The sequence below is a fragment of the Cyprinodon tularosa genome, unplaced genomic scaffold, assembly GCF_016077235.1.
Source record: "Cyprinodon tularosa strain WSP-4 unplaced genomic scaffold, ASM1607723v1 ctg27, whole genome shotgun sequence".
Taxonomy (NCBI): Eukaryota; Metazoa; Chordata; class Actinopteri; order Cyprinodontiformes; family Cyprinodontidae; genus Cyprinodon; species Cyprinodon tularosa.
Window position 1 is genome coordinate 780,599 of NW_024038974.1, and position 14,016 is coordinate 794,614.

Sequence of the window (14,016 nt, forward strand, 5' to 3'; positions counted from 1 at the left end):
CAACTAACCCCACTTTTGGGGTAAGTTTTAAAATTTCATGGCTGCTTTTTTCAGTGATGCTGTGGAGAAAAAAATAAGGAAGCATCCTTTGCTTACAGCCTATAAACCAACCATCATACATACTATAAAAGATCAGTAAGGTTTGTGATTTTAAAAGATTTCTTTGAGAGTGTGAATATCTATTCTAGGGAAGATTAGCAACTGTGTAAGAAGTTAAAGCTATCTGACTCTAACATAATGTTTTCACCTTTAAAAAAGGGTTGCTTCAATAAAAAAAAAAAATATATATATATATATATATATATATATATATATATATATAAATAAAACTAGTTCCTTGAACTGCACTCTGTTGGACCGAGATGTCTGATGTATTTCTAGGGATCTGCTGTAACCACTCCACCAGTTTGGGGGTCACTGCCCCGAGGGCCCCAGTGACCACAGGTACCACTGATGTCTTGACCCTCCTGGTTTTCTCCAGCTCTTCTCTGAGCCCCTGGTATTTCTCTAGTTTTTCATATTCTTTTTTCCCTGATGTTGCGGTCACTTGGCATTGCTATGTCAACCACAACAGCTTTCCTCTGTTTTTTGTTCACCACCAAAATGTCCGGTTGATTTACCATTACCATTCGATCTGTCTGTATGTGGAAGTCCCACAGGATCTTGGCTTGATCATTCTCTACCATGTTCCTGTACACTATTCCAGCCACTTGGTTAAGGCACTCCATATAAGCCCTCCCTGCCAGCATCTTGCCCCCTGCAGTTATGTGCTGGATTGTTGCACAGTCTGCACCTGGGGTCTTTTCTTGTCACTGACACTAATGAGCTGATATATATATATATATATATATATATATATATATTTTTTTTATCTTAACTTTAATTTTAAAAAAATTCAAAGAAAAAAAGTTTATATGAAAAAATATAGTTGAGACTCAAAAATGTTTCGATCATTGGCTTCTCTTTGATTAAAAATGTTTTCGTTTAAGAAGTGAAGTTTTTTTTAAGCTAGTTTTTTAATTGAAGTAACATAGTTAATTGATTGGACCATATAATGGGTCACTTTTATACATCAGTTGATAATCCGATCATTTGGTATTCAAAGCAACACTTTGTCGCCATCTGTCGGCGTCAGAGAATAATTACACAGACTGTTATATACCTATATATATTTTTTTTATCTCCTTCTTTTATTCTATTTTTATTATTGTTGTTGTTGTTTGAGCCAATAGTTAATAACTAACACGTAAAATAAAGAAATAATTATTTAAACAAAACTTTGTAAAATAGCAAACAAACCATTTGTCCGCCCTTCATAATAGTCCGGTTGGAAACAAAACCTGACATGGCACAGACACTTTGTTAAATGGGAGCTAATCCACTGCATGTAGTGTTTATGTTCATAGGAATGATTTCTTTTTTTATAAGCATAAAGTGCGTATCTACTTGCTCATAAATGGATGATGTTCCCTGTCTTCGTGTGTCTCCTTGTCAGACACAGCATTTCAGGTACTGTTCGGTTAAAGCGTCATGTAGCCATCTAAGCTAGCACGTAGTGTGTGTGTTTTGAATGTTGTTGGGTTTTTTCTACAGGTGCTATCTTCAGTCCAGAGGGTTTTTTGATAACCGTTTCAGTCTGGTTAAACAACCAGACGGGACAGTCCTCCTTCCCCTTTTAGCCTCCTCCCTCCCACAGCTGGAGCTTCAGGCTCTGAAAATGTCTTCAGGTTCAGATGTTTGTGATTTAACCTGGAGTCAGGTAAGCACCACCTTTGGTTTGACAGATTTTATTCTATCATCCTGCTCTATTCTTGTTTATAGGGTGATTAGATGGAGTAAGATAGACTGAAACGTTTTAAAACGTTAAAATAAACTAAATAAAATAACATAATTTGCTTGTTTTGATCTCTACTACTAAATATTTTCCAAACATTGTATCAGTTATCCTACATTATGCATGAAATAACCAGTTTAACAAGCTTTGTCACAGTCATAGTGGTTGAATAACAGGAGATGAAATTATGTTGCAGCAGAAATGCTTTAAGAAATTGTGCCTTGAGATCTATTAGTTAGGTAGATCCAGAAGCATTTATAGAGCTGTTACCAAGCTTCTCAATTTAATGTCTTCATTAAAGGATCAAAGAATCACCTTTATGCCACTATTTTAGTATACAGCCTAGATGTCATGTACTTTGTCGGCCTTGTAACCAGTCATGATCGTACTTTAACATCTGTACTTGCTGTAAAGTTGACACATTCATATTTATTTATAAACATTCCTCACACCTCCACTTCCGTGCTTCAATATAAATACTTTTCCGTTGCCATGCTTCCACAAAACAAGAGTTGCTTTCAATCCTCAGCCACTATGTTGATAGGTGCAGAGGCATTTCTCATGCTGGTAATAGTTTATCCTCTTCTTTATGAGTCATGCAGTCTTTCCTCATCACATTTAAGACATTAGATTTTTTGTGTCATTCAAAGATCAACTTTTTTTTTTTTTCCAAGAACGATGCTGATGCTGATTATTTTGACATGCTTTTTTCTTGGGTTGATTCTTTGGGGCGATATCAATTTTTCTTCCTCCATTTGTCTCATAACAAATGAAAGAATGACAGCAAATGTTATACAAGTCTCAATATAAACAACACTTCAAACAAAACATTACGGTAACAATCGATATGAAATGGAGGGAGTGGCAATGCATGCACTTCTTGTGATCTGAATGCACTGAATCAACAATCACATGCAAATATAGACCAAGAAAAAAAAAATGCTAAAATCATCCATTAAAAATAGAGATCAAATTTTTTTGGTCCAACTCTAGTTTCAATAGTAGATCATCTCCTCTTTATTAGACATGCAGCCTTGCATCATCACATTTTAGCCCCTTTCTTACTATAAAGACTATTCCCTGTATACCTCTTGGGTCTCATCTCTTTGTATAAATGGGCTGCAGAAGCATTTGTGGTAATGATGTGGTGCTTAAATCAACCAGCTTTAAAACCAACCAGAACTATAAACTATATAATTGCTCTGAAATCAGCTTTAACTGTGAAACGGTGGAGCAATTGCCACAACTGTCCTGGAAAAAGAACATTTATCAGAGAGCACCAGAACAGAGCTTAGAAATGGCAGCAGTTTCTTTGCACACAATGAAGCACAGGCATAACCTCGGCCTTTTACAAAAAGCAAAGCATTTTAAGATCATCCATGAAATTAGCTTTTGCAGTCAGTAAGACACAGCAGAGTTGTATCAAAAGGTTATCAAGAAAAACAGACACTTAAATTCTGCTGAGAAATTGTATTCAAGCCTAAAAAAGTATTTGAGATTAAAAAATCTTCACTGTACCTCATAGACATCTAGCCATAACAGTACTGCAGCAGAGAAGTTTGTGCAAAACAAATTTTCTCTTCCTAAAACTTTTAGCCATAACTGTAATAACAGCCGGTTTAAGATGTTTTTTGCCTTCAGCTGTCTCTCCCCTTCTTTCCTTAGTCTCCGCTAAAGCAAAGAAAAGAGAAGGGGAGAACAGGTGGAAATAAACTGGAGAGAACCCTTCAAGAGCTGTTGGAGCGTCAGGGTGAAAGATGGACAGAGGAGTTGAGGAGGGATCTTCCTCGGGGCTTTCAGAGGCACGGAGATCTCATCCTGCTGGGGGACAACTGTTTTACCCTGCCTTTATGGTCCAAAACAGGTACAAATTCTCAAATACCATAAAACTATTAAAAATAAATGCGAGGGACATTAATTTTCTTTGTCTCTCGCTGATCCAGGTGATCAGTTATGGACTGCAGTTACCAAAGCTCTGGGAGCACAGCGGCTGGCAAAGATGAGCCGAATATCCAAGGATGGATTTAGGACTCCTGTAGTAACGATGCTGCTAGGTGACAACAGCTGGGTCACACATGTAGACAATGGCATCAGGTGCGTACCGATAACCATTTGCTTTCTCTCCCATATTTAACTGACATGCCATTAATGAATACTCCATGTATGTTTCAGCTATGAGTTTGATGTTACCAAGTGCATGTTTTCAGCTGGGAACATCACAGAAAAGCTCCGTGTGGCTGGATTCGACTGCAGAGGAGAGACTGTAGTGGACTTGTATGCAGGTAGAGAAAGCTGATTTTTATTTATTTTTTTTCTGTTATAAATGTGGTTTCCAGAAGTCAACATCATCTCTATTCAGTTCATGTTAATTTAAGTCGCATTACAGGACTTTTAAAATGTACAGGTGCTGGTCATAAAATTAGAATATCATGAAAAAGTAGATTGATTTCAGTAATTCCATTTAAAAAGTGAAACTTGTATATTATATTCATACATTACATACAAACTCATATATTTCAGATGTTTATATTGTTTAATTTTGATGATTACAAATGACAACAAATGAAAATCTCAAATTCATCATATCAGAAAATTAGAATATTGTGAAAAGGTTCAAAATTGATGGCCCCTGGTGCCACACTCTAATCAGCTAATTAACTCAAACCACCTGCAAAAGCCTTTAAATGGTCTTTCAGTCTAGTTCTATAGGCTACACAATCATGGGGAAGACTGCTGACTTGACAGTTGTCCAAAAGACGACCATCGACACCTTGCACAAGGAGGGCAAGACACAAAAGGTCATCGCTAAAGAGGCTGGCTGTTCACAGAGCTCAGTGTCCAAGCACATTAATAGAGAGGCGAAGGGAAGGAAAAGATGTGGTCGAAAAAAGTGTACAAGCAAGAGAGATAACCGCACCCTGGAGAGGATTGTGAAACAAAACCCATTCAAAAATGTGGGGGAGATTCACAAAGAGTGGACTGCAGCTGGAGTGAGTGCTTCAAGAACCACCACACACAGACGTATGAAAGACATGGGTTTCTGCTGTCGCATTCCTTGTGTCAAGCCACTCTTGAACCACAGACAGCGTCAGAAGCGTCTTGCCTGGGCTAAAGAGAAACAGGACTGGACTGCTGGTGAGTGGTCCAAAGTCATGTTCTCTGATGAAAGTAAATTTTGCATTTCCTTTGGAAATCAAGGTCCCAGAGTCTGGAGGAAAAGAAGAGAGGCACTTCATCCACGTTGCTTGAAGTCCAGTGTAAAGTTTCCACAGTCAGTGATGGTTTGGGGTGCCATGTCATCTGCTGGTGTTGGTCCATTGTGTTTTCTGAAGTCCAGGGTCAACGCAGCCACATACCAGGAAGTTTTAGAGCACTTCATGCTTCCTGCAGCTGACCAACTTTTTGGAGATGCAGATTTCATTTTCCAACAGGACTTGGCACCTGCACACAGTGCCAAAGCTACCAGTACCTGGTTGAAGGACCATGGTATCCCTGTTCTTAATTGGCCAGCAAACTCTCCTGACCTTAACCCCATAGAAAATCTATGGGGTATTGTGAAGAAGAAGATGCAATACACCAGACCCAACAATTCAGAAGAGCTAAAAGCCACTATTAGAGCAACCTGGGCTATCATAACACCTGAGCAGTGCCACAGACTGATCGACTCCATGCCACGCCGCATTGCTGCAGTAATACAGGCCAAAGGAGGCCCAACTAAATACTGAGTGCTGTACATGCTCATACTTTTCATGTTCATACTTTTCAGTTGGCCAACATTTCTATAAATCCTTTGTTTTTATTGGTCTTCAGTAATATTCTAATTTTCTGATATTATGAATTTGAGATGTTCATTTGTTGTCATTTGTAATCATCAAAATTAAACAAAATAAACATCTGAAATATATGAGTTTGTATGTAATGTATGAATATAATATACAAGTTTCACTTTTTAAATGGAATTACTGAAATCAATCTACTTTTTCATGATATTCTAATTTTATGACCAGCACCTGTATAAGCCAGTAGCTCATTCCATCTGCATACACATTTTTATTTTTATGTTTAATGCATTGATATCACTCAATTTGTTTGTTTTAAAAAAAAATATTCTGTGTATATTTATCATAGCTGCACATGTGACATCAAACAATGGAGGCGAGCATGTTTGGACCTCCCAGTGGAGTTATAAAATTAATGAAGACAAGACCTAGATGTTTGATAAAGTGCAAAGAAATATCTGATTCCAAGAGGGTTAAAACTTAAATTGTGCTTTGAGTACAGTATGAATGTTGGTGTGCAGTGAAACAGCAGAGGGTCGATATTGGCAAAAAAATGCGTATCGGCAAAGCATGTAAAATGCCGATCCAGTTTAAAAAAAAAAAAATTCCGGTCCGTATTTTCCAGTTTCGCCGATTGAAACGATCCATTCCACTATTTTGCGCCAGTGTTCCCCTGTTTTGCATTTTTATTAAAACTTACAGTAATACTTGCACCTTTAACTGTTTACGGTTTTACTGCTCACTGTGCAATTTCAGATTGCTATTCATAATTTTGTCCAGTTTGTGTTTATCTCTTAATAAACAGGTAAGTTTGTTGTTACCAAGCATTGTGTTTTATTCAATCTCACCTAATTCAGCTGGCTAGATGTTATCAAGAGTACTAAAACCCTTTTCAACATGAGTCTTACAACTAAGGCTAAATACTTTAACTTAAACTTAAATACATGCTCGGATAGGCTGGTATCGGCCAGTATCGGTATCGGATCGGAAGTCCAAAAACAATATCGGTATCGGATCTGAAGTGCAAAAACCTGGATCGGGACATCTCTAGGCAGCACTATGTTACCACCATGCAATGAAATAAACAGAGCAGGGAAACAGTTTTCTGTCACTGCTTTCAGATTCAAGATCAGATTAGATTCAGGTCTCATCAATGGGCATCACAGTAATTAGATGTGAAGAAGACATGTCTAATTGAAAATGAAATGCAATCAGGGAAGATTAATGTGGAAGCACTTTCACAAGACAGAAACCAAATATCTAAGCAAATAAGTCTATTACCTTATTCGCCCGAATATAAGACTAAGTTGTTGTTTTTTTTTTTTTTATATGGGGTTGTCTTATTAACGGGGTCTAACCAATTATGCAGGCTGAGGATTGTCTGGGGTCGCTACATGAATGCAACACCAGAGGGCGCCAATTTTTTGTTAAGCCATTGACCTCACTCTGGCTAAGGTCATCTTTCTATCACAACAGAGAAGAGGCGACAAGGATGCTACAACTAGAGAGTCGCTGCCCAGAAATTAGTGGATCAAAAAAAGTTTGCAGCAATTGAGGCAGATTTATGACACCGATTTTAAAATAATGGTGGTCGACGCAGCGGAGGCATCAGCCAACTGTTGGCAGCGAAGAAATATGGATTTATAGAATACACTGTCAGAAGATGGTGCATTCAAAAAAAACAGAAAAATGTGAACAGCAAAAGAAAAGCGAATAAAAAAATTGCAGAGTGAGAGTAGGAGTGACGGCGAGCGCAGCGAGGCCGAGGACGTCTGTGAGGAAAAGCCTCATGCAGGTTTTTGATGCATTCCATGAGCAAAGTTCAGATTGCATCGAGTTGAGGTGTTGTAAGTTTCAATTAAATGTGTCATTACTGTTTTTTTTGTTCTTTTTATTGTTTAATTTCACATATCTTTCAATGCAATATTAATATCAATGATTTGTTTTAGATCTTGAATATAAAATAGTTTTTTTTTTTTTCTTTTTGGACGACAAAAAGGGTCGTCCTACATTCAGGTCAGTACGGTAATTAGCATTTATTTGAGTGTATTCACAGCTGCTGATGTGCCCCAGAAGAAGAAAAATGTAGATTGGCCATGAAGTAAAACAGGAAGTGTGAGATAACAGGAAGGATTTGTGCAAAGGAAGCGGTCATGTCTGAACTTATAGTAAATACCACAACTAAGATCATGTCAGGTCATGATAAAAATCCAACTTAAAGAGTCAAAACTTTGACAAAAAAACACAGTAAAAGAAGTTTCCATGGAGACCCTTTAAAAATGGAACTTATTCGTACTGTTTAACAAACTACTGTATAAGGTTTCTCTTCCCGCTGTTATATCCTCCATGATATTTACATTTTGGCACCCCTGCTAGATATGTGTGTAAAAAAATTAAATAAAAGGCTGTTATGGAGAATTTGTAATCCCGAAATGCTCCTCATTGCTTCAGCAAGCTTTTGAGATCTTATAATATTGATAATATTCTCCTGACTCCATGTGCGGGAAAATAAACCTGGTCACTCATCCTGCTTTACTGGTTTTAAACCTTTTATTATTACTCTGACTGTAGATAAGGATGACAGATGAGATTAACTTTAATTTAATAACCTGTTCTCTTGTCTTTGCCATTTTGAAAAGTGGCTGAAAGAAATTGGTCTATTTCCCATTATTCTAATACTTCGAAGGAATATCGATACCGATACTCAGGAAAATATTTGATACTCGATACCATTTTCGATACCACAAGACCCCAAAATTTAAAGGAAATATTTTTATTAATAAATAAATACAATAAACAATAAGAACAATACTTTGAGGTCGTATGCCATGCACAATATTAAGCAAGCTTGATTAAAAAACTAACAAAATTAACTTAAGTGTTCCTTCCTTTGCTATGCTTTACACACATAACAATGACACTAGCTAAACCAGTTAACAAACCAAAATAAATGCTGTATTCTGCGAGGGAAGAGCATACCTTGGGTTTAGCTGCTTAATAAGTTGTTGGAACCCACGTTTCTCCACAGTTAAAAAGGACATACATATGTACTCTGCCACAGCTCTGTTTATTTTTTTTAGCTTCTGGGGACTTGGCATCATATTTCCGATGTTGGTCAAACATAGATGGCAGAGTCAGCTATGTTTGATGGTGTTTAGATGCAGGTCTACTTCTCTCTGCTTCATTCTGTGACTTTAAGAGAGAACAAACACTTTTCAGTGGTTTCGATACTTTTGAAAATGAGTATCGTATCCAGATACAACATTTTACTGTCGATACTTTGAGTATCAATACTTTTGACAATTGTAATGGAGGTAGTATAAGAAACCTCCATTACAATTTTTCCTATAAAAAATATTGGGGGATCTGATGCTGTTTCCACCATCAATTTCTTCCTAAAACTCACACACATGCACACAATATAAATATTATATTACATTTGTTTATACCTTCAGCCTATTTGCACAAATATAGCCAGAACATTTTAAGTAGAAAATCAAACGTTTTTATTATGTCTTGGTTTAGTTAAAGCTCTGATAAACTGCAGTTTGTCAGTCAAGTGTTTAAAATGCAGAATTTGAAATTTGATGCTTGAAATTGTAGAAGTAACTATTAGATAACTAAATATGAAATATATTTAAAGAATATTATGAAGGGGTAGGATAAAAATGTAACCACGTACCTCAGGCATAATGGTACATACACTCAAAAAAATATATAAACGCAACACTTTTGGTTTTTGCTCCCACTTTTTATGGTCATATCAGATACTGACTGGTTGTCCCCCCCCCCCCCCATAAAACAAAACTTCACTTTTCAGAGTGAACTTTTATTATGGGCAATCTAAGGCTACGTTCACACTGCAGGCGTTGATGCTCGATTCTGGTTTTTTTGTGAAATCCGATATTTTTTGTGTTGCCGTTCACATTTCCAAATATATGCGACTTGTATGTGATCTGTGTGAACGGCAGTCCTACAACGCAAGTGTCCAGCATGTGCAGTAGAGGACGCAATGACGTCACAGGCCAGCGTGCTTGAAAAGATTGGATTTGTATCCGATTCAAGACCACATAGCCAAGTGGCCTGGGTCGCACTGGAAAAAAATCAGATCTGTGTTGTTCAGACTGCCATGAAAAGATCAGACACAGGTCGCATACGGGCCAAGAAATCGGATTTGGGTCACTTCAGGCTGCAGTGTGAACGTAGCCTAAGGCACAGATGTGCACTAATCATGGTGTCTAATTAGCATCTTGATATGGCACACCTGTGAGGTAGGATGGATTAACTCAGCAAAGGAGAACTGCTCACTATCACAGATTTAGAGTGGTTTGCGAACAATATGATGATTTTATTGTTTTTGTGGAAAAAGTTGTAGATCTTTGAGTTCATCGCATGAAAAATGGGAGGAAAACAAAAAGTGATGCGTTTGTATTTTTGTTGAGTGTAAATACTGAAAGGATTGCAATGATTTATTTATGTAAAGTCTAAAGGTTATTGCTTGAAACGAGACCTTGTTAGCACCTACTGTTTGTTCTTCAAAGAGTTTTGTCGTTGGAAAGCTTTATTCTTTTTATTTTAATGCTGATTTGTCAAAAAAAAAATAGGCAACAAAAGATTAAATAAAATAAAAAATTTAATCTTTCTGCACTACATGACATTTAGACTGAAATTAAATTTTTCTGAGTTTTTAAACCTACTCATTTCACTCCTGGGTAATTATTTCATTTTACCTCCTTTCAGGTATTGGATACTTCACCCTCCCATATCTGGTGCATGCGAAGGCCAGTCATGTCCACGCCTGTGAGTGGAACCCTGACGCCGTTGCTGCTTTACAGAAAAACCTTAAAGTAAACGGGGTATCAGACCGCTGCACCATTCATCAAGGAGACAACCGTCAAGTAATATACCTTCATTTGTTTCTTATTTTTTCCTTTCGCTCTAATAATTTTCTTCAAGGTAGAGAAAACTTTACAGCTCAGTAACTCCCTCTAATTGTAATTTTAGAGAAGTTCACCGTGACTGATAAGGAAAATAAGATAAAAATCTATAAGAAAAACATGTATACAATTATGATTGTTTTTGTTGTTGTTGTTTTTTTATTTTGCCTCTTGGCCTTTGGAGAGAACTCCCTGGGTCAGAGTTCAAATCCAGAGGGACTGCAAATTGAAATATGCCCTCCGATACATGGATTACTCCATCCTCACACCATATTGTGTGACTAATGATTATTTAAGAATGAAAACTTTGATTGTTATGTTTCAGGCTTTCTCAACATGTTTTCTGAACTCCAATTAGTTTGAAGGGATGTTTTCAATTCAAATTGCAGTTTGTCATCGCTTAGGTCTAAATTTTGAAATGTTGCCTAAAACCTTCTTCATATCCCAGGTCCAGCTGTGCAATATGGCCGACCGTGTAAACTTGGGTCTAATTCCGAGCTCTGAGGACGGCTGGCCCATCGCATGTCGGCTGCTGAAGAAGACAACTGGCGGCATTTTACACATTCACCAGAACGTCACCTCTCCGATACAGAGGGCTGCTGTCAGAGACGGTACTCCTCAGGTTTCTCCAAAGAAAGCTGACAGAGAGGTGTGGCAGGCCTGGGCTGATGATACTGCAAACAGAATAGCTTCCCTTCTGCAGGATCTCTGTGGTGCACCGTGGCTAATAAATATCCAGCACATAGAGCATGTGAAATCTTATGCACCTCATTTGAACCATGTTGTGCTGGATTTGGACTGCAGACCATCCTGAATGAATGGCTGAAAAAGCTGTACTTCCTTTTACTCAAGGGTATCCTGTGAAAACTAAGTCTAATTACCCTGACTCTGGAGGACTTGGGAAACACATTCTTTCAGCTCAAACAAGCTCCTCTTAAGGAAAGCTTATGTGTTATATTGATGTTGCTGAAAGGCTTCGTTTAAAGACACATCGTTGTTGGAATACTCCCCAAATCTTCTGCAAATACCTGATGGCTGTTTAGAACTAGACGTGAAGATCTGCTTAAAACTCAACTGGATTATTAAAATAGTTTTCTTGTTTGTGGATGTTTTGAATTCTCTTCAGGTATCATTTTTAATACTCTTGAGGTCAAAAGAAAGTTTCATCAAAAGGAAAGAAGAATGAGTGAAGATTTCAGAGAGCAGCCTTCAAGTTTCGTTGGAGTGGATATAATTTGAATCATATGGTGTACCCTTCAAAATAATCCTATCTGAGCATGGTCGAGTAGATAATGAAAGATTTACTCCCTAAAAAGGATTTCTCTTCTCTGTGGTTAAGGTTTGTCTGCTAAAGCACAAAGTCAGGATTGTTACAAAGGAACAATGAAGCATGGACAACATTCTGAACATATACGGTTTCAGTCAGAAATGCTGCTACATTCTTCCTTTCCATGAATGTCATTATTTTGGCCTTAAATGCAGCATTCAGCAAATGTTTATAAAATATGTGTAGTGGGGAAAAAGGTATTAAACTATGCAGTCCAGTTAAATAAAGGAGATAGGTGTTAATTCACTCAGTCAGGACATTAACAAGATGGCATCATCTCCAGCTCTGCTCTGACTATATAAGGTTTGTTTCACTACCTGCAGGAAGGCTGTGAAGGTCTCCACATACCGTTACTCAAATTGCCTACAGACATTTTAAAAAAACATAAAATGTTATGAAATAAACCCTGAGAAACAGTCTAGCTTGTTATGAAAATGATTATTTTTATCCCTAATAGGATAAACAACCCCTCTCCCTTAGACACCTTGGTGCCTTGCAGCTCCGAGGCCTGAATGGATAAAAGTCATTGAAATGAAAGATTTCATCTATGGATTTTCTCTGGTCTTTACAGGGTTAGAATTAAACATACAAAATGAAATATAAATGCTTGGTTAAATGTGCTCCATGACCAGACACTACTTCTAATAATCATACATTTTCTGTCATATTGCTCTCCAAGGTATTAAACAACCCGTCTCGTTTCGAAATGGTCAACTTTCTTTGAATTAATTGTTATTTGACGCCCACTTGGCTTTTAACCAAAGTCCATTTTCCATAAGAGTTTGTGGGATTCTTTATATTCACATATTTAGCAATTCTAAATGTAGTTTTAATCCATGTTGGAGGTCATTGTTCTGTTGGTACTCTCTATTGTGTCACTCAATTTACTGAGTGAGCCAATTTCCTCATACCTGTTTTTTTTTTTTACCTCATAGACTAGTCTGAAATTAATGTTTAATAAAAAAAACTGATTTAAACCAAAAAAAGAATTTCCTGGAGAAGCTGGGCTTTATCTTTAAAGGGTGTCATCCCCACTTATAGGTTGTCATAAGAAGCTATGACCAATAGTCTGATCAGAATACAGTTTTTAATTGAATGAATGTGGCTTTAAACCAGTGAAAATTGAAATAAAAGAAACCCTTGGCATGATGCTTCCACTACTGTACCTCACTGTTGGTATATATTGTTATTTGGCACAAGAGCGTCGCCTGGATATGATTTTTCTCATCCAAAAAGTTTATTCTTTCTCATATGACGATGATAGTTTTCCGCACAGCTCCAAATGAGCTCTTCCAGTGACGGGATTTTCTATAATAATACGGAACAAAAAAGGAAAAAAAAATTACACAATGTGCATGTCAGGGTATTTGTAAACAAATGCTTTAGACCTTGTATAACATTTGTGTCTATGTCAACCTCACAATTTCTGCAAATATATTTTCAATAACCATATATATTCAGTCACACACAGCCTAATTTAAATAATTCTAAAACGGAGGTCACATTTTGGACTTCATGTTTTTGAGGGATTGCAGATTGTTATAGATGCCACCTAAATTTCCCTCTGACCCTTTTTAATTTAAAACTATACAGTCATGTTTCTAAAAGGCTTAGAATATGTAATTTCATAGAAAAGGGTATTTTACTGATTTATATGCAGAAGCATAACTTGTGTTTTTTTATTACTTTTATACTTAAAAAGTGATGCAAAGGGGTGGTGGTGATGCGTCACCTTTCATCAACACTATGTTTAAGTACTGAGGAGTTTTCTACCATGATTACTGATCTGGGATTTCAGTAACAGTCCTGGGTTTAATCTGGCAACTTCTATATTTTATTAAATAAAAATATGTTTTCTGTGGAAAGCTGGTCTCTTTTAGTTTATCCCATAAAGACTTAGTTATATAGTAGATCAATCTGATTTTTAATCATGTAAAATTACATTTTGCAACTACGTAATCATAAGTTTACCAGAATTGTTTAATGTTGGCAGGGTTGGACATGAAAGAATTGTGTTAAAGTAATTAAATATGTTTAAGTAGATGCAAAACATGCATAAATTAATGTATTTAAAATTACTGCTGTTTAACTGTGACAGACTTTTCTTATCCTGACTTCACCTCGACTCATCTTACTCTC

The 14,016-nt window shown here is 36.9% G+C and overlaps 1 protein-coding gene across 1 annotated transcript; it reads left to right on the top strand.

Moving 5' to 3' along the window:
- The first annotated feature begins 1,332 nt into the window (after nucleotides 1–1,332).
- On the top strand, nucleotides 1,333–13,737 carry trmt12 (tRNA methyltransferase 12 homolog). Its single transcript, XM_038289464.1, has 7 exons — nucleotides 1,333–1,509; nucleotides 1,594–1,759; nucleotides 3,500–3,698; nucleotides 3,778–3,928; nucleotides 4,007–4,116; nucleotides 10,354–10,511; nucleotides 10,999–13,737. Exons 1-7 carry the CDS (start codon nucleotides 1,457–1,459, stop codon nucleotides 11,362–11,364), a joined length of 1,203 nt encoding a protein of 400 aa, XP_038145392.1. The 5' UTR covers nucleotides 1,333–1,456; the 3' UTR covers nucleotides 11,365–13,737.
- The last annotated feature ends 279 nt before the right edge of the window (nucleotides 13,738–14,016 follow it).

What these genes read in the sequence shown, in the direction of transcription:
- trmt12 (XM_038289464.1), top strand. Translation starts at nt 1,457, where the DNA reads ATGGATGATGTTCCCTGTCTTCGTGTGTCTCCTTGTCAGACACAGCAT. An exon ending in GTGATTTAACCTGGAGTCAG is followed by an intron (nt 1,760 to 3,499) that starts GTAAGCACCACC and finishes TTCTTTCCTTAG; the next exon opens with TCTCCGCTAAAGCAAAGAAA. An exon ending in TGTAGTGGACTTGTATGCAG is followed by an intron (nt 4,117 to 10,353) that starts GTAGAGAAAGCT and finishes ACCTCCTTTCAG; the next exon opens with GTATTGGATACTTCACCCTC.